Here is a 23,841-nt window from a genome sequence, read left to right as displayed (position 1 = left end):
TTGTCTATAATTATTTTTCCTCTGAAATACTTGTTGGGAAGTAAGAGTATTCTCTGCTCTCTAGAGGGAATGGATGAGCAGAACTGCTTGTGTAATTGAAACCAACTCAGTGGTCCATCAGCCTGTAGCCATGATGCCCTTTGCCTTTCCTAGTTCCTGTCCTATCCCTCACCCTTTCTTCTGCATCAGCATGTGTCTACTTTGCCTTGTGTAAAAAGACTCTGAGCTCCTGTTGCCTGAGTAGGAAGCAAAGTTAATGCAAGGAAAATATTTCAATAATTCAATTACAGGCCTCTAACAAACCTATGCAGAACGTGTACGAGTAGTATTTTCAGGATATTTTATTTTAGTCAAATTTGTGTGGATTTTCAGTGACAGAAAAGGCACTTTGCCATGAGAGCAACCTCTCTGCCAAATGTCAAGTCCCTGCTCCAGAATGTGGAAGCACTAGAGATTCTCCTTGAAACAGCTGTATAAATATCAGCAAAAGTGGATTTTCCCCACCTTCACTTTGAAATGACTGAACTATTTTTGCTTATGCCTTCCAGAAAAAAAATTTGCCTGAGGCAAACACTCACTGTGGAGCTTTACAGTCCAAATAGTTGAAATGGAGTCAAATTCTAAATGATAATATAAGCTTATAATGTGTCATATTTAAATATAGGTCTGTTCCTTGCATAATACTACAAAGACTCTTGAGTTTCTGTAGAAATAAAAAAAGACCAAAATTATCTTCTCTTAATAAAGAAATGTAAAACATATGTAAAAAATAGTAATGAAGAGTGAAAAGATTAATGAAAATTCATCTTTGAGTAAACAATACGTGAATGCTCATACTTACTATGTACGTTTTTCATTTATGCTGAAAAACTTTAAACGTATGTGGTTCGTGATTCAGCTGCCAGATCCCTGCCATAAGCAAGCAGTCATTAAGAGGAGTTACAGATCTCTGTCTCCCCCGTCATTCTGGCTGGTGAGTCTCACATTCTTTGCTCCACAGTTTTCGTTTTAGCAACCTGTAATCAGGTGTGAAGTGTGCTCTCCTGGGAGCTGGAAAATGCAAGTTTGAACCTGCCAATTCCTAAGTGAATGCTTTAATCTTCAGTCTCTTAAATCTCTTGTACCACTTCCACTGCCACCTTTCTCCTATTTTTTTTTTTCCAAATAAAATACTAAGTGAGTTCTCTACAGCAAAAGATACAAATTGAAGCCTAGATTTGGAGGGGAAATTTGAAGCAATGAATCCCAGTCTCAGACAAGTGTCTAATCCACAGCTACAGGAAAACACATAAATCTTTGAAACAGGCACATAACTTTCCCCATTCCCTGTAGAGGGAATTTCATAGCTAACTAGCCTTTGAGAATTACGTTCCAGGAGCTGGATGACTAAAATACTTACTTGGTTACAGTATCCTTAGAAGATCCAGTAAGCATGACAGTATGGAGTGATACCCCATCTACCTTCCTGCATGTCTTTTCCAAATAAAAATTCTTTATCCAAATAAAATTAGTGAAGAGAACAATGAGTGAGACTATCCCAATTTGGAAAAATTACTTCCTTTCAGTTAACTCCAATACTGATGTTCATTGTAAAGCTGTATGGAGGTTTTGCATCTTTATAACAGTAGTGTAATTTTTCTTGGTGTGAAATAGAAGAAACGAATAATCTGGGCTGTATGAGCGTGAGCACAGCCAGTTGAGCAAGGGAAGGGATTGTCTGTGCGGCAGTCAGACCACATCTAGATACCACGTCCGGTTTTGGGAGCTGACACAGGAAGACAGGGACAAATTTGAGGGAGCTTAGGGAGGGCCCCCACAGCAGTGGGGCTGGTGCAGTTCACCCTGTGAGGAGCATCTGGGGAAGCTGGGACAGCCTGGAGGAGGAATGGCTTTGGGGGTACCTAACAGCTCCCCAGCACCTACAAGGGATCGTCAAGGAGATAGAGCCAGGCTCCTCACAGTGGTGCAGGGCAGGTGAGAGACAAGAAGTACAAGTTGCAACAGGTTCAGGCTGGGGAAAGGATAAATTTTTTTCCTATGTGTTCCCATGGAGAGTGAGGCAGTGGAGCAGGTCTCCCTGAGAGGCTGTGCTTGGAGGATTTCAAGCCCTGACTGGTCCAAGCCATGAGCAGCCTGGTCTGACTTCAGAGCTGGCCCAGTTTTGAGCAGGTGGTTGGACCTGCCCCTTCAGCCTTCCAAGGCTCCTTCCAGCCTGTGACCCTCAAACCTTTAGGCAAGCAAAATCTTACTGATGTTCAGTGGCTTATGTATTTTTGTAATAGCAAACATATGATTGGCATCTACTTCAACCCTTCTCATCACCTCTAGCTTCCATAGAGTCCTTCTTGGAGGGAAGGCCAATAACTGAGAATCTTTTTATTCTCTGATGAAAAAATTCTTGTCTAGGGATTAAAACATTTAAAAGCTTCTCAAACCCTGTATGTGTGGATTTAAGGCTTCAGTTGTCAATATCTTGATTTTTTAAAGCAGGAGAGTGCTATTTTATTTAATCTGAGCTAACTAATGACCATGTCATAATATATTAAAATCCTTCCTGAGAAGTATTCAGCTGAATTTTTTTAATGAAAAACTTAGATTATGTCATGTCTGTCTCTGACTCCCCAAGGATTTTTGAGTTCATCTTAGTTTCTAGGGTGTTAAGCTTTCTTAAATGTAGGTTAAAAATGGTTGCCTTTTAATCTGTAGACTCTGCTATTTGTATTAGGGCTGTGCAGGACTTAATGATGCTGCCACCAGAAATGTGATCTTTCTGTGTTGTACATTCTTCACCCAACTACAAATGGAAAAAAAAAAAACAACTTAGTGAGGACTTTGCAAGTCACTCTTAAAATACTAGCTGAGTACACAAACCTTACAAAGTGCTGCTGCTATCCCTAGACTGGAGGAAACAGCAAAATACCATACTGAAATGTACCAAAATTTGGTAGAAGATTGGGAGGGGGAAGAAACCTTCGTACATTTGGTACCTCTGTACATGGCCAGTGATGTTTTTGTAAAAACGGGCAAACACCCTGCAGCTAAAGAGGAGAAGCACAAACTGTTCCACTGGTCTTACCAGTAGACAGAAAGCCAGGAAAACCAAAAAGGACAGAAAGACTACCTCACCCATGATGTCCAATTACAGCATGCAAAAGGAAGGGTAGACAAAAAGGCAGATAATATATGTGATAGTGTTTTACAACTTGGATTATATACTGTTCAATATGCTGTGCATGAATTTTTTTTTTTACTATTTGCAGTCTGGATATAGAGCATACAGAGGAAAAGTTAAGAGAAATAAAGAAAATACTATCTGAAGTTGCTGCTTGAGGTGGTTTTCATAAGATGGAGATTTTTCAGTCGTAATTCTTTGTATTGATTTTTATGGGAAGTTTTCTCTATGAAATATTTAGCAATATGAATGCAGAAAAGTAACTTAGAAATAAGCTTTTACCTTGACGGTTGCTTAGAATTTTCTGCAGGCATCCTTTGAAAGCAAATTATGTCTCTCCATCCTTCTCCCTTCCCTCTCCACCTTCCAATGAGGAAAGTACTATTATACCTTCCATAAAAATGGAGGCATTTAGTGAACCTTTCCCAGAGCTCAAACCAATATAAACCAGGAGTAAATCTAGTGAAGCTTGTGTTAAAAAAAACAAAACAAACAAAAAAATGCCAGTAGATTTCCACTAAGAGCTGAATGTTGGAGGTAAAAATACACAGCAGTGACGTATCCTGAATGTATGTATTTATTTTTCTGTTGTTCTGTTGCGCTATCCTATATAATCTTTGTCCTTTAAACGAATTTAAAATTGACATTCTCTTATGATTACTCAAGAGAAAACATTAGGTATTTATAGCCATAGTTAATATCTTTATAGATAGTTTATAAAAGAATCTGCCATAATAAAAGGTTTGAAATAGTTTCCATTATAATTACTCTTTTTTTTTCACACATATTCTAAAATTTACAGAATACTTGTTTTAGGGGATGAAATTTTCCATGTTGTGAGTCTGAAAAGTATTTTTTCCTGTTCAACTTAGAGTATAATCCTTTCAGCTATTTTGGAATTATAGGCAAGTGGGAAAAAGTACTTTTTCCCTTTGTACAATAACAATAATAATAATAATAATAAAAATAAAAATAAAATAAAGAAGATCCTCAGCTACACTTTTAACAATACTACAGGGAAAAGTTAAGATTGAAATATGTGACCAGATCTACTGCCTTTGCTTGCTCTGATGGAAAAATTAAAAATAAAGTTATAAATGATGGAAAAATAACATCAAACCGTTCCCAGTAACATCTGCTAAGCTTATTAGCAGAAATGAATAAAACCCCACCCCCTTAATGATGTCGCTGCACATTCCCTTTGCCTGAGGCCGTCCAGATGTGACCCAGCCAGGCTGCTGCAGCTCCCCCATGGCAGATCCTTAGCGTGGCTCTCGCTCGCTGGGCAGCCGCGTGGCCCCAGCGTGTCAGGGCTCAGGGATGTGCCTGTCCTTGTCACACGTGCGATGAGCGACGCTGGTGCTTCTCCCGTATGCTGCCTCCAGGGCTCTGCAGCCGTGCGGGGACAGCCTGCACAGCTAAAAAAAAATGTGTGTTTTTAGCCCAGAGCTTTGCTAAGTCCAAGGCTTGGTTTTGTCGCGCAAGTTATAGGGGTTGTCATGAGACAGTTCCAGAATGGCTTTCACATTTAGTCTTTCTGTAACTGTACCTGTGTCCTAAAAGATACCAGAATAGCATGAAATTCAAACGTACATGGAATTTAAACACAGGTTTTACTGAATATCTAGGCCTTGTGGGAGAGAAGGAGCAACACCCAAGCCCACAGGTATGTGGACAAACGGGCCCTCCTGCATGGCGTGGTGTGGCTGCTCGTCTGTGGGGCTGCCCCTTGCCTTGCCAGGGCAGCATCCTGCGCCCCGCAGCTCTGGGACATAGGAACAAAAGACAAGATTCTGGGTGTGAAAAGGTCTCAAACCCCTCTAGGCTTACTGCACGCCACCTCCCTGCTCTTGCGGTGTGTATGTGACACATCTGCTGTGCCTGTCCATAACGTGCTGGGTACTGGAGATACCATTACACCCCGGAAGGTGATAGCGGTGTGGTTTTTAAAATGAGAATTCACCCTCAGGGTGATGTAGGAAGCAGTCTGTGTAAGGACCATAGTAAAAGCCACACATTAATGTTTTGTCCTTATCTTGGTCTCCCAAAACAAGACGTGCAGGCAAGGCACAACCCAATTCTGCAGCCAAGTTAACGCGCTCAGCTGTGTTGGGAAAAATCGGGATTTTGGCCCCTGCCATTGGATCTGTACCATTTTCAACAGCAAATTTGCAGGATAAAAATCAGAAATAATCCAAAAAGCCTTATTGAGGTACTTCATCCTTCGGGCAAGGCCTTCAGGCTGCCCCTAACTTACCCTTATGGGCCCATCGTTCCTGTGTTCCTTGCTATGGCATTACCCTATTAAAATGGGCACCATGCCTGCTGACCCCCACTGCCCATGCAGTGAGTGGCTTGGGGCCTTATTGGAGATTTCTGGAAGCTCCATGGTGCCACCTCAAAGGCAAATATTTTATCTACTGGACCTTGGCCTGTCTTATCACAGCTGGATGTCTGTCTACGTCCATTCTTACAGATCATCTTGGGGCTCAGACACTTCACGTTGAAGGTTTAGTGGATCTTTATTGTAAGGTGTCAGAGAAGTTGTCAACAGCTGGAAAAAAACCCGGTGCTTTATTCTAAATATTTGGAGGGATGTTCATTCTAAAAGTGCAGCTGTGTTATTTTACTCACATCTGCGATTGCGGAAAGAAAATGAAATGAGTACAACCAGTTCTGGTAGGAACTCATCCCATCATAGTCCTTTCACCTCAGTACTCTGTGAATGTGAAGGATGGGTGGAAAATGTAAATGCTAATGTTTTGTTGAGGTTTTAGTAAAAATCCAGGTAAATTAAGTGAAAAGTTAAATTTGAGCAATTATTACTACACTATTCCTCTTGCCAAAATTCAAGAAAAACAAATATCAATAGAGCAGTTGTGCCATCTTTTTAAAGTTGTAATCTTCCTTAAGTTTTTTTTGAGACTACTTAAGTAGTGTGGCACTATTTATAAGATTTAAAACACATTTCTTGTTGCATTGTGTACATGGAAATGCACGCACACATGGACAAGTAACTGCACAGTCAGATGATCACGTATTTTGGCCTAATTGATTTAAAACGAGTGGACACATGCTATTGTCCCCCAGTTTGCCCTAATTACCGTTTTGTGCTCATTTAAGGAAGAAAATCCTCATTCTGTTTAGTGGCAGCATTCCCAATTGACTTCAGTTGTTCCAAGTGATGATGTATCTTGATTCTCAAACTAAATCAAATCATGTGTTTTGATTTCTTAAGCTTCTGTAATTCCTTCCTTTTTTATTTTAAAACAATTTCTTTTAATTTGCAAGCTCTAGAACTGCCATCAACCTTTACTCTCCCATCAATCTTATTTTTGGCTTCCCGGAGCTTTCTATACAGTATATTAGTGTAAACATTATTTTTGCTTATTAAAAAAAAAAAAAAAATCAGCCTCTTCTTGGAATGAAGCTATAAAAGATGTATAACACAATTGCACTAAAAAGGAAAGATCAATACAGGAAAACCTATTTCACTCTGTAGCAAAGGGAAGTGGAAAAGATCCACTTGAATTCTTAGAACTGAAATGCTGGAGGCTTATGTAATTAAGCAATCCAGCTGAGAACTGAAAAATAACCTGATCAAACTAAGAGATTAAAAGTATAAAAGAGCTGATACACAGTTCTGCATCTTTTAATAGAGGAAGTAGAGTTTGCTGGGGATTTGGCAAGGAAAGGCTTGTCTTTTGTTGACAATTAGTTATTTTGCACTGGAAATCATTGGATTAATTGAAAATTGTTTGAATAGCACTTAGAAATTGCTGTAATATCTCTTTTTACCCTTTTTTAAATAGAGAGATGTGGATTTGGTTCCAAATGGCTTTTCAGTTTGAGATGTAATTTATAATTTAAAGAAAAGTGATATTCATGCTGAAATAAAACTTTCTGCAGTTACATTCACCGAAGTGTTAAACTGGCCAAGCAATTTTAATTAGTATTTTTGTATTACAACTCTTGGTGGGGTTTTTTAGAAGTTTTGGTATTTTACTGGGTGATGTATTATTTTGTTAACATATTTTCCAGGATAGGAAAACCATTTTGATAATTTATTGCAGATTTTTTAAAAAGATAAATACAGTAGACACAGTAATGCTTTTAAAAAAAGAGGAATTCATCTGTTCAAAAGCACATCTTATAGGTGTTGCACCTTTTTCGTGACCAAAGTTTTTCTTTTATTTAAATGAAAACTCCATATTTGTCAGATTTGCCCACACAGCGGTTGATTCATCAAGAGTGACTTCTTCAAGACAGAATTTCAGGTTCATTGGTCACTGCCAAATGTCCGTAGTTGTCATTCCTTCTACCTCCTCTTTCTTCAATTAGCACCAGATTTTGAACACTGGTGTGGTTGAGTTCAGTGATTAATTGTATGAGATACCTTAATATGTCAGGATCTGAGCTAGAACATTTTTATATCTGTGCCATTTTTCATTGAGTTCTCAGATACAGATATGGTTGATACTTCGTTTCATCAGAGTGGGGCCTTATATGCTTATATGCAGCAGTGAGAATGGGGGTGAGCTGGAGCAACCTGAGTCTGTTTTGGTTTAGGGTGGCCTTTTAAAAATCAGCAGAAGGTCAGTGTAAATAAATAGACTTTAAAACAAAACAGAAGAGGAGCCAGCCTTAACTGGCTCTTGGTAATGCAAGTTTCCTGACAAGCCTATTGCCTTTTCTCTTCGAGGCCCCTGTCCTTATTAAGCTGCTCTAAATGTCGGTGACAGCACATACTGTACCATACAGTAACCATTCTCGAAGGAGGTTACCCTGCTCTGCAGAATCTCAGCTTTCATTCCCCCAAAACAAAAAAATTATTATTGTGCTTGTGAAGAAAACATAAAAATATTAACAGTGTAAGTGATGCAAAGACATCTGTGAGCATCTGTAAAGAGACAAGAACAATAGCTCTGAGAGGTTTGAATTGTGTCATTTCTGTCATTAAATAGTTCAGATGGCCTATGGTGGTCATTTACAGAAGGGAGATAGTTAACTATTTGCCTCCTCATTAAGAAAGGCCAGGGAGATATGGTGCTGGTCTTACTGTGAACACATCTTGATCTGGCTTCTTAATTACATGATCTCTAGAAGGAGCAACTGTTTGTATTTTAGGTTTAATTTTTTTAAAGTAAGGTGTCAAGTTCAAGCCTTGCAAAGGAGGAGTCTGGAAGTCATGCGTGCACAACTTGCATTTTGAACAGGGCTAGCTGTTATTTGGGTGACTGGCATAGGTGGGGTTTGGAAAGAACCATCCTGCATGCTCCGTACCTTGTAATCAGCAGGAATGAAATGGTCTCGTTCCCTTGTCAGGATGCTTGTAAAGAACACGTGTTTTACTCTTTAGCTTCATGAAATGGCTGGAGAGATTACGAGGGGAGAGAGGACCGAATGTGCTCTTTTCCTCTCCAGAAGTTTGGTTTTGGCATTTTGAGAAAGAAGCATACTGGAGTTCCTCAAGAAGAGGCAGCTGTGATAGAAGCCAAGACTGAAGAATGCAGTGGTGTGGGCCAAGCAGAGCTCGTTAGCCTTTGGGGAAGAGCTGCTGGCTGCCGACTCTGTTCTGACTCTATGGTAAGACTCAGCCTAGAAATACAAAAGCATAGGGCTCATTGGAAGTTTCTGATTAAAGTATTTTTCAACAGAAAATACTGAGATTGGCTAAGTGACCTGTTTTGTGAGAAGTGGCTCCTGGCTTTGGGAAATGTTGTTTTTCATTAAACTACAGAGCATGTGCAAAGCAGTAGCACATTGATTTGGCTTTGCTGTCACAGTGCCTTCCTAGGGTCTGTTTTAGTTCTCGTGTTGGCATTCTCTTCTCTGAGATGGGGAGACTGTAGTTGGCCCTGAGAGACCAAGCTTGATGCGTGGAGCCGTCTTGGATGGAGCACAAATACGTGAATTCCAGTTCCCACGTAGCAAGGCACCAATTCGACAACATTAAATATTTGAACTTTCTGGAATGTTTTCATTTTTATGAAACCTCTCATTTTTGCTTTTTTTTCCCTCCTCCCCAAAGCAAATACACAATTTCTCTTTGCCTCCCATCATTTTAATGACAATACTGTTGTCGTTGAAATTTTGGTTGGGAAAAGACTTTTTGGCCTAGCCTTGTCAGATAAGTAGGTAAATAATGCAACTCCTCCAGGAAACAAATGAAAATTTGTGGTTTGAGTTGGTTTTAGGGTTGGGTTTTTTTTGAGGAGGAGGTGTTTATTTAACAATAACGATCCCCAGAAAATCCTCCCAAAAAGCTGACTACTGCACTCAGGTAAAGCAGACTGGAGCTTGCAGATTTCTTCAGGGGGTAAGACGAGGGCCTGACGAACCATCTGATGAATTTCTGTCAACGGGGCTGGATGCAGAAATGGGAAGTGCCCAGCTTCCTATTTAAGTTTCAGGTTTAGGTTTTAGTTTAGGTGTTTTCCCTAAATCTCTGACCTGTTTCCGCCTTCCTGAGGGGAAGATTGACTGGTAACTCCCGGTCCCTGTGGATAGCAATGCTGCTTCAAGTAGCAAATGTAAACTCATTTCCTGAAATAGCCTCAGCTGTCCCCTGCTGCAGGGTTAGCCTGGAGGGCAGGACACGGCCCTGGAGGACCCCGTGAGCATGATTTAGAAGAAATGCAGGGGAGCTGTGTCTTTAGATGCTATCTCAAAGTTGAAAAAGTCATTTTGCCTTGATTCTTCAGCCAGATCTCCCTTATTTTATGACAAGAGTGCTGAAATATGCTGGACAAAGGAAGAGCAGTCCTTGAGTAAGGGGATGGGATATAAGTAAGCTATTCTTGGTTGACCTGGTGAGCACTGTGCTGAACCATAGCTATATGCGAGGCTGCCTTCTCCAGAGCTACTTGCACGGCAGGATTCCCAGTGCTCCAGGAAGGTTTAATTTGAGAACAGTGGTATGTCGGTGCACAGAGCCAAATCGGGTCCGGTGGTGTACTCCAGGAAATAAGCTGCCCTGGTTGCCCAGAGCACAGGGGAGTGTGCAGCAGCGTTAACTTCACTGGAGCCAGCTCAACGCCAGCTGAACGACTTAGTTCAGCAAAAGCCAAGCAGCCCTAGAAGCACAAGGGCAGTGTGTCTGAGCTAACCACCCAGCTTTGTACCTCTGGCTGGGAGGGAAGCACTCTGCAGACCTGTCCCGGCAGAACTCAGAGTTGAGTGTTTATTTAAAATAAGTGTTAAATGTAATTTTGCACGGTCTTGACAACCCCTCTACCAGTGGCATATGAATACTTTGGGAAGTCTTAGTGGGCTCTGCTCACATGCTTGGACATTCTCAAATATCTACAGGATCACAACCCAAATTTTTAAGGTGCGGCTGAAGTAAATAGAACTTTCTGGTTTGTGTAATTAGGTGCAGGAAAAAGTATTGCAAGTAAAGAAAGCTCAGACACATGTTTGAATGATTTTTGTAAATCCTCTTGACATTGTGAAGAAATAAGATGTTATTGCTGGTTTAAAAGTGAAGTGTCTCCAAAGGCACATTGGTATTGTTTATAAGCTATGATTGATTTATTTTTTAAAAACTATTAATCTAGGTAATACTGATCTCCAGTAACAAAAGGAGACCATCAATTAACAGAAATAAATCTATCACAATGGTAACTAAAGGTTTCTGCTATTTTCTACAGAAGTTTGCATTTCTACATTAAAAAAAAAAATTGTAGTGAGGGGGAGGCTAGTTGTTTGTTCCTTATGAATCAGACTTGGAGATACACAAAAGATATGTACGTTCCTCTCCTCCCCACCATGTCGTCTGTAGCCTCTATTATTTGGGGTGTTTATCTGCAGAGAAGAAGGAAATAAAAAAGAGCGTTAATGAAATCAAGTATGGTCTTTCATAGCTGAGCCAAGTTTCTAATGAATAGATTTCTCTGGGTCAAAGCCAAGATCTTTGTATCGCTTTGGACGGGTAAAAGCTTTACAGTTGTGTATCTGATTGCTGCACTGGCATTTGTGGGAAGGAAGAAACCTTAAATGTATGAGTGGAGATCATCTGGTTATTTATGGCATGATAACAATGTGTATAAAGATATGATCCGACACATATGTCAAAGTAATTCCTGTTGACTGACTTCAGGGAAAATGCATTGTAAATCCAGCTACTCGGTATGCTTGGGATTCTGATACAAAGGTAGCTGCTGTGGAGGTTTTTCTGGAGCTGTCAAACTATTTATTTTGCAGTCAGACTGATTTTCTCTGGTTTTAATTCATTTAAGAAAAGTCGTCTTTAGAAAAGCAAACAAAAACAACACCTTCCCTTCCCTTCCCTTCCCTTCCCTTCCCTTCCCCAAAGCGACCCTCTGTATATGGGAAATACCATGTTAATGTCTTAAATTAGCAGGATGTATCCAGAAACAGCATTTGTAGTTTCTTGATTTTTATTTTTTTTTAATAAAGTTCATTTTACCACAAAGTACGTCATTGCTGAAACTGAGTTTTTGTAAGAGGTTTCATCTTTACCAACTTTCCTACCGCCAAATACTGAAACTGCTATTTTTAAAATGCTTTTAGAAGTATTATGTCGGGTGTTTTTGGTGGTTTTTTTTTTAAACCGACAGCTCTCAGAGTTTCTTGATTTATTGTTATCACGGCCATAGCAGTGACACAGACGTATTTTAAGTACTCAGAGAGGGATGAAAATGGCTTTAACTGTTGCTGTGAATGTCTGTCTTGTTCTTCATTGTACAGTGATGATTATGCAAAGAGGGACACGGGGATTTATTAATTATTCAGAACCAAGTCTGTTTATCTGGAAGAAGTACGTATAAAGCCGTACTGCAAGTGGTGCTTCCACTGCCTGCGGTCGCCAACCTTGGTAACTGAAGCCCCTAGAGCTACCAGCGCTTCCAGTCTCCTGATCCCGTGGCAGAGAAATTTGAGCCCATTTTACAGATGAGGGATTGAGGAGAAAAGAGACCAAATGACTTCCTACAGCGATACGTGGCATGTGTGACAGAACTGGGTGTTGGATACAGCTGATGTTGTCCTCATCCAGAATCTTAGCAGAAAGTGATAATCTTCTCCAAGGTGGGGGAGATTTCCCCACTGAGACTGCATGGTTTTCAGTATTTTGTTTCTTCTTGTTCTCCATGAAGTGCAAACTGTAATAATGAAGACTGGAATACTTGAGGAAGATGTCTCCCAAATTAGCAAGCTATGGTTTCTTATGGAAAACCAGCATGCAAGCCATTGATGAAATATAGCAACCCAGGAGAATAAAAGGCTTACCAGGATTCGAAAGACCTCCATTTACATAAATATGCAGAGACATCTGTTACAGTCATGAGTGACCTGCTGGTTTAAATCATCAGCAGGGGAAACTTGTAGTCGATCAGCATTGCCTGCAGTAGCAGGTGCTACTTTAGGCAACAGGAATTACTGAAGAGGTTTTCGATGAACAAAGACCTTTTTGCTTGCCAAGAAGAGAAGTACGGGAAATTGAAACAAACGGCAGACGCCTACGGTCTTTCATTTGTGATACACAACGAGGGCGTAGCGGGTGCTTCTGCGTCCAGATCTTTACGTGATTAGTTGTAGGTATCGTGTGGCTGACAGAGCTGCAAAGTTTGTGTCTGAGGAGTATTTACAGCTTTTCAAACCAAACTACTTAAGTCAGATTCCCAAACAGAAATAAATCATCAAGATTTAACGGAAAATGTTCAAAATAAATTTATCCTCTAAAAACCAATGTTTTTATTATCAGAGTATATGCCCAAAATAGTAATGTAAAACTGTCATCCTAAAGGTTACGATTACCTAAGTGAATAATTGAAGTTTAATTCTTGCTCACCATTAATCAACAGAGACATTGTAAGAATATAAATTTATATAACGCTAGGATATTTGTATTCCTTGTTGGCACAAGTTATATAGCATTCTCTCTCTTTTTTTTCTCTCTCTGCCCCATCCCCCCCCAGTAATAAAATTTGTAATCTTATCTTAAATTTAGATTTGTTTCTATTTTATGTGAACTTTATTTAAGTTCTGTGCATAACACGGTTTTGTAAGGAAAGAATCTGTCTTTTCAGTGGATAAACTATTGGACAGAAAACTAGATTCTGAATTTGGTGCTGCAGAAAGGTGATGATTTGATGTGTTATACATGACCGTAATTGCCAGCAGTTCTGACAACAAAATGTTCACACAGTAAAGAGGAGTGTCCAAAGAACATGTAGTAAAGCCACAGAAGTAAAAGAGTTAACATTTGCAAAGGCTTCCAAGATTTAAAATGCTCCCTTTGACTCTCTCATCTATGTTAAATACTGCTCTTTAATTATAATAAAGGGTACAGTACAGCTGGAGTACTTGATTCACAATATTTAGTGGGTGCCTCACACTGTGATGTAACAGCTCCAGTAACTATATGAGACCTTTAAATACCTTAACAATTCCCGCCTCTATTTTGATAACGAATTTCTTAATAAATCAAGATAAAACAAAACCTGTTCTTTTCTTTCCCTTTGAACAGAGCGTGGATCACACTTCTCGTAAACCTCATCATAGTGAGGTTGGGCTAAGATGAGCATAACCAGTGACGAAGTGAATTTCTTGGTGTATCGCTATCTCCAGGAATCAGGTAAATTTCCTGTCTTTCCTCACAACTTCAGGTCATAGATGAAATGCGAAAATTGACTTTTTGCATGGTGTTGCTTTAGGAATGTTGCATTGAGTGTTTCAGACTGGTAAACTCAGACTAAATATTTCTTGCACAAACCCATGTTTCTTTGAAACCATGGTCTTGAACATAATACAAGTGCAAACATACGCAGGTACAAAGTAAACATTGCAGTTAGGCAAAACAAGAAAATAAATAACATCATGTTAATAAATGTTTTTGCAGAGTTATATAATCTCAGCCAAAGTAATTTTTGGCAACACAGGCTCAAAGCACATGGATTTTGTATCTTTTTTCTTAGCTACTTGAAATAATTCTGTCAGGTGCTTATTAAGTAAAGAAGAATTGTCTAAATTGGTCTTACACTGGCTGTAAACAGAAATTTGGGTGCAAGCATCTGATGTTTTAGAATTTCATTAGGGTAATTATGTATGTAAACTGAGCTGCACAAGTGTCAGTGTGGCTCTGTCTCAGTATCACTTCCACCTTTTCTCTGTTTTAATATCAGAAAATAATGTCTTTACAAGGCTTTTCCTTTTAAAAGGAAAGCTTCATCTTTCCTTCAAAAAAAAAAAAAAAATTTTCTCTTCATAGTCTTGATTCCACTCTTTGACTGCAAGAAGTTCTCTTCACTAATGGCAAATGTTGTGTTAGTGCAGAGATTGTAGGGGAGGTGAGAAACATTCACAAAGGATTTGTAGCCAGGATCCCAGCTTACTTGGTAGTGATCCTATGTTCTGGGTTGGTAAAAGCAGAACTGACTAAAAATACTTGGTTTTTCATATGCTGAAACAAAACAAAACAAATCTCTGAAAAATACATGTCTTCCTCTCAGAAGACTTGAAGCCAGTTTTAGAATAAGCACTCCAGACTTGCGAGATGTCTTGGACAGGGGACCAAAATCCCAGCACACAGAAGATACTGGTTTAGCCTGCTTCTGTTGGTCATTATAACTAGCATTCATTAAATACCTTATTTTGATTTGTTTCTTCTACTTCCAAGACTATTTCAATCCCAGGAACCCAAATCCCTATGCAAGGAATCTCCACTGAAACTGAAAAGAATATTTACAATACTTTTTCAGGATTTGGTCTTCTAAAACAGTTCTTTGAGAGTCCAGTTGTAGCCTGTGTTAGTAGCTGTTTTGTCCCATTGTATCCTTCTCTCCAGTAATGTAGCTTATTAAAAAATAGTCTAGTTCTGGCATGCAATCAGCTGAAAGATAGGAACTAACCTAAAATTTCATCCAGACAAAGTTTACTTTTAAAAATAAGTTATCAGGTATCACACTGGAAAGGGATTTTGAACATTAAAGCAATGTGCAGATAGACATAATCGAAGCCTAGAGAATCCTGAAATTGTTTTATGTTGTTATATTTATATTATAGGAGATTCTACATAATGATGTATTAATACAGTAACTTCTCCTGATGTGAAAAAAGAAAACCAGCCTGTTTTTTCCTCTTGATAGATCAGTGGGTGAATTAGCATTGTGCAGTGATTCAGAAGGAGGCTTTACAAAGTCAGTCAAGAATGCTGGTATTAGCCAGAAGTCAGGAAAAAGTTCTCCCAGGTAACCTGTCTCCCCTCCCGCAAGCAAGCAATCACTTTTGCCATTTTAAGGAGAACTTCACTTACAAATTTTCATATTAATTGCAAGTTGTTCTGCTCTTATGTTCTTATGTAAAGGGCCAAATGTTTTTCTTACTTAATCCACACATACTGAAGTCATTCACAAAAACATTGTATTGCCACTGTTCTGTTGTATTTCACTTGTACAAGAGAGTAGAAGTGAGGTTAAATATTTGGAGAAGTACTCAAATATGAGCATATTGAAATCTAGATCCTAGGTATTGATTTAGCAGATATACCTGATAGTTTGCTAGTCATTCCACTCAGCAAATAGGAGCTATAACCAATGATGAATCCACTAACCTTTTTTAAAAACTTCTTACATTTAGTTTGAATCTTCTTTCATACTGTTGTTGTTTTTTTCAAAAGAATTTTTTATCTGTATTTTCAGATAAAGTAGGGTAATAAAACAGAAACTGTTAATACAGCATCTTGCGTTTCCACCTGCTAGTATAAATGCCATAAGATGCGACAGCAGATGAAAGATGTTTAATCAATAGCTTCAGAAAGAATGCATGCCAAATTTAGAGGGGTAGTTTAAATACAGTTTAAGTTCAAACCCTTACAGTTTAAGGAGTTTGCTGAAAACAAGGTTATTACATTGATTATTTTGATTATTTATTAACATCAGATTAAACCAAAGCTTATAAAAAAATGTATCAAACACAACCATAAAAGTTGCTTACAAGACCATACAAAAATTTAATTTTTTTTCAAGTATCTATCCTTTAATCTTATCCTGTAAAACTTCCAGAATTTCCCATAAAATTTAGGCAAATAGTGGGAGAGAGAGAGAAATGACAAAAGGAAATACATGTGGCAGAACAACTGTATAAAAAGCAAACTGTCCCTATAATATTTCAAGTATTTTGTGACTGCAAGGCACAGGAGCACTTGATGTTATTTGAAACATCATGGCAAAGATACTGATGTGTGCTTTACACTTCATTATGAAAATGCTGGCAGTTCATTCTAGTAGAGGTTCAGCTCTTCTGAAACTGAAGTTAGAAGTTAAATTCAATAATTATATTTCTTCCTTAAGTCTCTGTCAAACTAGAAAACTTGCACAGGAGAGTATTAATAGAGTTGAACTGCCTAAACCATTATTGTTGCTTTTTAACAAATCTTGGCATAGTAAGGGGAGTTCCAGTGAACTGGAAAAAGCAAATGTTGTGCCAGAATTTTTAAAGGTTAAACAAGATGATCCAGGTAACCATAGGTCAAGAAAAATCATTGGAAGCTTGAAACTAGATAACCTCCAGCAAAAAATGAAGAGATGACATCAAGCCTAATGCCAGCCAGGAAGTTTTTATGGACAACAGAACTTGTCAAATAAACTTGATACTGCTTTTTCCAGGATCAAAAATGAAGTTGACAGAGTGTCTCTGCTGACAATAATACACTTAGACTACTTTATGACATTTACTTAGTCTTGTTGACACTGTGGTTAAAATAAAAATTAAATAACAGTGTGTAAAATCAGTGTAATCCAGGGTTACCAAATGGATTAAAAATGGGCTAACAGAAACATCTTGAAAAGTGATTAGAGCTGGGTAATATTAATTTCAAAGGTTTAATCTAGTGGGAACTCACAGGAATCTGTTCTTGGCATAATACTGCTCAATAACTTTATCAGTTACCTGAAAGGAAATATAAAATGATTCTCGAGTACATTTGCAGATGGAATGAAATGGTAAGTTTTGGCACTTGATGAGTTATACTGACTGATCATGTGGTTTAACAGAAAAAAATACAGCTAGGGAGACTGCTTTGAGTTGCCTGCTGCTGGAGAAGCAGGCTGGAGAATATGCCTGGTCCAGGGGCAGTGCAGTCAAATCCCTCCAGTACAGACAGGACTTGGACAAGTTAAGGCTCTAATGGCTTAGCTGTATTAAAATAAGTAAGTAAATAATTGTCTCTTCGCATGGGTGACTGTCTCAGGGCTTATCTATGCCCAGAAAAACAAAGGAGAGAGGCATAATTTCCACTTAGGCTCCATGGGTTGATAGCATAGGAATTCCACCACTGAGGTGTCTAGGTGTTGTCAGTTCCACTGTAGGACTGTGAATGCCCTGCTTCTTGAGGTATAAAGAAATCGAGTATTTAATTTCAGTTTAAGATTGTTACTTCCTATCCAAAAGTCAAGTCCTGCAACATTCACTTTGCTCCTTTTTGAATATGAGCTTTTTGGTGCACAGTTTAAAGTGACCCAATTCTTAAAGTGCTGAGTGCTTCTAAGCATTGTTTATCTCAGGAGTCAAACTTCTAAAAATCGTATTATATTTATTTGTAGGTGTCTTGATTCCAAGACTGACTATAAGTGAAAATGTTGGCCTCAGTTACTGAAATCAGGCTTAGGTTATGTCTATGCTATGAGTGTACTACCAATGTGAAGATAGGAGCACACAAAATACTTCTGTGGTGGATGTAGTTACGCCAACAAAGCATGGACAGAAGTGAAACAAGCTGTACCAAGGAAGCCATAGTTCTGGCACCCAAATTATGCTGAATCGACTTTGCACCTCTTCAGACTCCTGAGAAGCATACTTTTGCTACCAGCCATCTTCGCTGCTGACATAGTCCTTCTGTTGGTTTTCTTCAGAGTGAAGAACTGTGTTTCTACAAAACCATATAGAGTTGAGAATATAGAGTTTTCCCACTCTGTTTTGTCTGCCCAAAAGAGAAATAGATCATTATTTGTCTTTTGGAATGAAGCTCAGAGCAGTACAATGCAATGAGAGTAGTAAGTATTCCAAGGAACATTGAAAAGGGGTGGGATGGAGATGGAAAAACCAAGGGAAATCAAATCTCTCACTTATCTTTTAATCTAAAATGTGCTGCCATCTCTTGTGAGTGACAAATCCTATAACAGATCCACATGCGACAGTAAGTTACCTTCCCTACCCAGCCCAACATGTCAATTCAGTTATTAAAGTTTTTTCAGATTCGGTATTTTTGATGCATTGATGCATTCTCCTGCAGAAAGTGGCTGCTCATTGCTTGGATGGGTGTACTCTTCACTGGGTGGAAAACTGGTTGGTTGACCAGGCCCAAAGAGTTGTGGTGAATGGAGTAAAATCCAGTTGGTGGCTGGTCACAAGTGGTGGTCCCCAGGGCTCAGTATTGTGGCCAGCTCTGTTTAACATCTTCATCAATAATCTGGATGAAGGGATTGAGTGCACACTCAGTAAGTTTGCACACAACACCAAGATGGGCGGGAGTGTTGATCTGCTTGAGGGTAGGAAGGCTCTACAGAGGGATCTGGAGAGGCTGGGGCCATCAGGCAAGGCCAATTGTATGAGGTTCAACAAAGCTGAGTGTTGGGTCCTGCACTTGGGTCGCAACAACACCATGGAACACTACAGGCTTGGGGAAGAGTGGCTGGAGAGCTGCCTGGCAGAAAAGGACCCGGGGCTGTTGATTGACAGCCAACTGAACATGAGCCAGCAGTGTGCCCAGGTGGCCAAGAAGGCCAACAGCATCCTGGCCTGTATCAGAAACAGTGTGGCCAGCAGGACTAGGGAAGTGATTGTCCTCCTGCACTTGGCACTGGTGAGGCCACACCTTGAGTACTGTGTTCAGTTTTGGGCCACAAGACCAATTGAACATAAGCCAGCAGTGTGCCCAGGTGGCCAAGAAGGCCAACAGCATCCTGGCCTGTATCAGAAACAGTGTGGCCAGCAGGACTAGGGAAGTGATTGTCCTCCTGCACTTGGCACTGGTGAGGCCACACCTTGAGTACTGTGTTCAGTTTTGGGCCACAAGAAAGACGTTGAGGTGCTGGAGCGTGTCCAGAGAAGGGCAACAAAGCTGGTGAAGGATCTGGAGCACAAGTCTTATCAGGAGCAGCTGAGGGAACTGGGGTGGTTTAACCTGGAGAAAAGGAGGCTGAGGGGAGACCTTACCTCTTTCTACGGCTACCTGAAAGGAGGGTGTAGCGAGGTGGGGGTCGGTCTCTTCTTCTCCCCAGTAACAAGCAATAGAACAAGAGGAAACAACATGAAGTTGCACCAGGGGACATTTAAAATGGATATTAGGAAAAAATTCTCCACAGAGAGGGTTGTCAAGCATTGGAAGAGGCTGTCCATGGAAGTGGTAGCGTCACTGACATGCATGTTGCAGTACAGAATCCTGATCTGAAAATCAGCTCCCCAGCTGTCTGCAGCTTATACCGCTCTCTGGTAGGGCATTTATTGTAGTGGGTGTCTGGCAATGACTTGTTAGAGTTAAGGTCGTGTAACAGTTTCCATTTTCGCTCATACTTATAGTGTTCAGTTTCATTTTTTTCCATGTTTTATGACATAGACTTGATAAACTTTTCCTCAGTGAACAATCCGTACCATGTCCAAGACAATAAAAACATGAGCTGGATGCTTTTACTAAAAAGATGTCAGTGAAATTTTTAGCTGCTGACCCAGGACAATTTCCCACTCTACTTTAGAATTGTCATTTGTTTTCTTCCCAACCATATGAATTAAGGCAGCTAATAACATAGTTGTTTTCCATCTGTAGATTTGGGATGACAGCAGCATGTTGGTCTGTTTGGTTCATCATTGACAGGTTTTCCTTGTTTTCCTAAAAGATAAGATTTTTCTCTCAGGTTTTCAGCATAGGCTCGAGGGCACACACAGTATGAAGCGTTTCTGTGAATTACAGCACAGTATCATTTGTAGAGTTAGACATGTGCAAACATGGGCCTTTCCTGTTAGCCACATCCAGGGCATCTCACTCTCATTCTGCTTTTGGAAATCAGAATCTTCTGGGATTTCATCATTGTGATGTTACCCAACTAGATACTAGTAGTTGGAATAGTACTAAATTAGATTTTTTCCAATGCCATTTACAATTTTTTGGAAAGGACACAAGAAAATTTGAAGGAAAATAACTTCTTTATGACTCATTCTCTTTTTTAACAAAGAAATTTTATACAAAATGTAAATATTGCAGTTTGCTCAGGTAAGTTCTCAGGCAATAGGGAATGACTGAAAATTAGTATTACATTCCTTTAAATTTGTGCCTTATGCAACAGTCTTTACTTAGTTTACCTATGTAACTTTTTTCTGACTTCCATACTTTTTCTGCATATGAGGTGTGTTTAAAGTATTGTGAAGAGCTGTGTGTGGCACAGAGTTCCTGAGTCACAGATGAGAGAAGTGCATGTTGAAAATAATTCAGATTAAGCATAGCATAAAATACTGGCATATATAGGTCAGCTAAATTTGCTTCAAAGCTGCTTCCTTTGAATAGGAAGGCTGCTGCTAGGTAGAAAGGGAATGTGCACTGCATGGGTTTTGCTTAAATTATTAAAATCTACACCTTGAAGAATAATTCATTAGAAGAATTAATCACTTGGTCAATAAAAGCATTTGTCCGGTGTGACAGTAAAAACAATAGTGTGCACTGTTGGTAGAGTCAGTGGATGGAATCATAGAATCGTTTTGGTTGGAAAACACTTTTAAGATCCATCAAGTCCAACTCTAAACTTAACACTGCCAAGTCCACCACTAAACCGTGTCCCTAAGCACCTCATCTACATGTCTTTTAAATAACTGCAGGGATGGTGATTCAACCACTTCCCTGGGCAGCCTGTTCCTATGCTTGACAATTTTTCTTTTGACTTTTTAATGTTTTCTTCACTTTTGGCTTATTAAGATCATAGGGGTAGTTCAGGCTGGATTGTATCTCAGGAGATAACAGAAGCAGAAAATAGTTCAGGTTGGCAGGGACCTTAGGAGATCATCTAGTCCAGCTGCTCTGCTCACAGCAGGGTCAGATGCAGCAGGTTGCTCAGGTTTGTGTCCCGTTTGGTTTTGAGTATCTCCCAAGGATGCATAGTCCACCACAGCCTCCTTACCATAAGCCTGTTCCACCTCACGGTAACAAAGTGTTTTATTTTGTTTCAATGGAATTTCACCTGTGTTTCAGTTTGTGCCCATTGCCTCTTGTCCTGTCAGTGGGCACCACTGAGAAGAGCCTGGCTCCATCCTCTTTGCACCCCGCTCAGGTGTTTATGCACATGGGTAAGATCCCCCATGAGCCTTCTCTCCTCCAGGCTGAGCAGTCCCAACTCTCTCAGCCTCTCTGTGTATGCCAGATGCTCCAGTCCATTGATGATCTTAGTGTTTTTTTCACCAGACTCTCTCCAGTATATCCATGTCTCTCTTGCACTGAGGAGCCCAGAACTGGACACAGTACTCCTGGCATGTCTCACCACCACTCAGTAGAGGGCAAGGATACTCTCCACTGACCTACTTTCATAGCACAGCTCAGGATGCTGTTGGCTTTCCTTGCTGCAAGGGCCCATTGCTGGCTCATGTTCAACTAGTCCAGCCTCCTGCTCAACACTGGGGAGCCTCAAAGATCTTTTAAAAGAGTTTTGCATAAAGGTGCTGTTAAACACGGTAGTCACTGGAATGCATGCGTAGCTATGCTCTAACAGTAAGGATGGGGACCTTCTGTTTGCTGAGAGAAAAATACATCCTTGAAATGACATCCTGCCAGCCAAAGGTAAAACAGACATTTTAGTGCCATTTCAGTAAGTCTGTGGCTGTGTGACTTGTGCTTACCTGTGTGTTGTCACTGGCTCTTGGGCCGCGTGTATTCTGCCTGCGGTACTGAGTAACTGGAGTTCATCAGCTAAACTCAGCTGCACGGGTACGAAGACGCTTGTGTATTTGCTTATTTGCACAGGTACTTTTGTGCTAGTGTAAAGGGGTGCTGAACAGGTATTGCTGAGTAAATAAAACAATAAACTTTTTAAGGAAATATGTGAAAACTTGTTTTTTAAACCTGGCTTTAAAATTTTTGTGCTTCAATATTCCTGTTTGAAACGGAGGTTAATACTACATATGGTGCCTCACAGCAGATGGTAAAAGATATTAGTCCTAAAATGTGTTCAAGTCTTCTGAGGAAAGACAGTTAGTGCTGGGACACTATTTAAAATTATTTTTCTGTTATACATATTATAGTATATAATGTGATATATGGTAACGTGTTATATATTATTTGTAAATAGTAGTATTACTATTTCTAAGTGGTGAATACATATAGGTGAATATAGATATCTAAATACAGTATGAAGAAGATCTTAACTATATTATTCAGGAAGTGGTGTTAAGACAGGCAGGGCTTCTTTCACCTTTTCAGCTGTACAATGGCTAGGCTTTGGAGCAATACAAAATCCATTTTTAATTCTCATAGTTTAGCACAGATGTGATTTGTGGGCATGCAGCCCTATTTATATGATGTGTTGTTCTCTTTAGGCCCAGCCTATTCAAACTTCCAGGTTGCCCAAGGAAGTTGTGGATGCCCCCTCCCTGGAAGTGTTGAAGGCCAGGCTGGATGAGGCTTTGAGCAACCTGGTCTAGTGGAAGGTGTCCCTGCTCATGGCAGGGGGGTTGGAACTGGATGATCTTTAAGGTCCCTTCCAACCCAAACTATTCTATGATTCTATGATTCTAATTAAAATAAAATTACTTAATCTTATGATGCAAATCTGTGATATGCTGGAAGCTGGATATAGAGCCAATATTTGTGACCTTTCATGAATTATTTGAGAAAAATAAAAGCCATGGTATTTTTCTAGGAGTGGAATATGTGTTATAGTGATTCTTGGATAAGAGAACTTGAGGAATTTGACAAAACCAGGTTTGGTTCAAATAAAAGTGTTTCCTAAAAGTCACCCCAGAATGGGCATTCCCATCTAATGAGAAATCATCTGCAATTATATATATATATTCCATATAGCGTAACGTAATATGTATAACTCCTCCCAGCATAATATGTATGTAGTAGAAATAGAGTGTACTAACAAAAGGAGTTTTAAGAGGTTTTAATAAATGGCTGGTCTTTTTGTTTGTTTGTTTTAATCTTTCACCTACTTTCTGTATTTCTTTTAAACTAGGAAGTGACTGTGTGATTCCAGAAACAGTGAGACTGACTCTAAATTTTAAATTGTACTTAATAGTTGGAGGATGGATGACTGCTGACAAGACAAATACATTTGTCAAATAAGAACTGTATTATTATGCATAGTTTCTCTCTCTGCTAGTAATCATTTATTCTCTTTGCAAATACTAAGTACCTTTTAAGAAAAGCAGGGTCAGCATTAGAAGGCAACAAGTTTTATTGGACTGCATTTTTTTTTTAACTTATCAGAGCTATAGATCTTGGAAAGCCTGAAGCTGATAGGTTCAAAGTAAATACTTTTCCCAGCTTCCTTTAAAGATAAGCAAATTGGTTTCTAAGCCAACAGCACCTCTGAATCGTGTGAAACAATGTGTGAGTCAAAACCACATTGTGCCCTTTTCTTGCAGAACAGTGAATAGGTACTAGCAGTATTTGATGGTCGGCTTCCCAAAATCTAGATTCCACAGTGGAGAGGAAAAAATATTTTCAC

At 39.5% G+C, this 23,841-nt stretch overlaps 1 protein-coding gene across 1 annotated transcript in view; it reads left to right on the top strand.

Moving 5' to 3' along the window:
- Positions 1–23,841, top strand: part of LOC104530947 (F-box-like/WD repeat-containing protein TBL1X) — an 89,282-nt gene that overhangs the window by 21,414 nt on the left and 44,027 nt on the right. The window contains exon 2 of the mRNA XM_010175691.1: positions 13,665–13,772. Coding sequence (XP_010173993.1) covers positions 13,715–13,772 — 58 coding nt within the window. The 5' untranslated portion in view covers positions 13,665–13,714. The remainder of the gene's footprint in view (positions 1–13,664; positions 13,773–23,841) is intronic.

Source organism: Antrostomus carolinensis, unplaced genomic scaffold (genome assembly GCF_000700745.2).
Source record: "Antrostomus carolinensis isolate BGI_N321 unplaced genomic scaffold, ASM70074v2 scaffold1529, whole genome shotgun sequence".
Taxonomy (NCBI): domain Eukaryota; kingdom Metazoa; phylum Chordata; class Aves; order Caprimulgiformes; family Caprimulgidae; genus Antrostomus; species Antrostomus carolinensis.
This window is presented reverse-complemented; position numbering and strand designations above follow the sequence as displayed.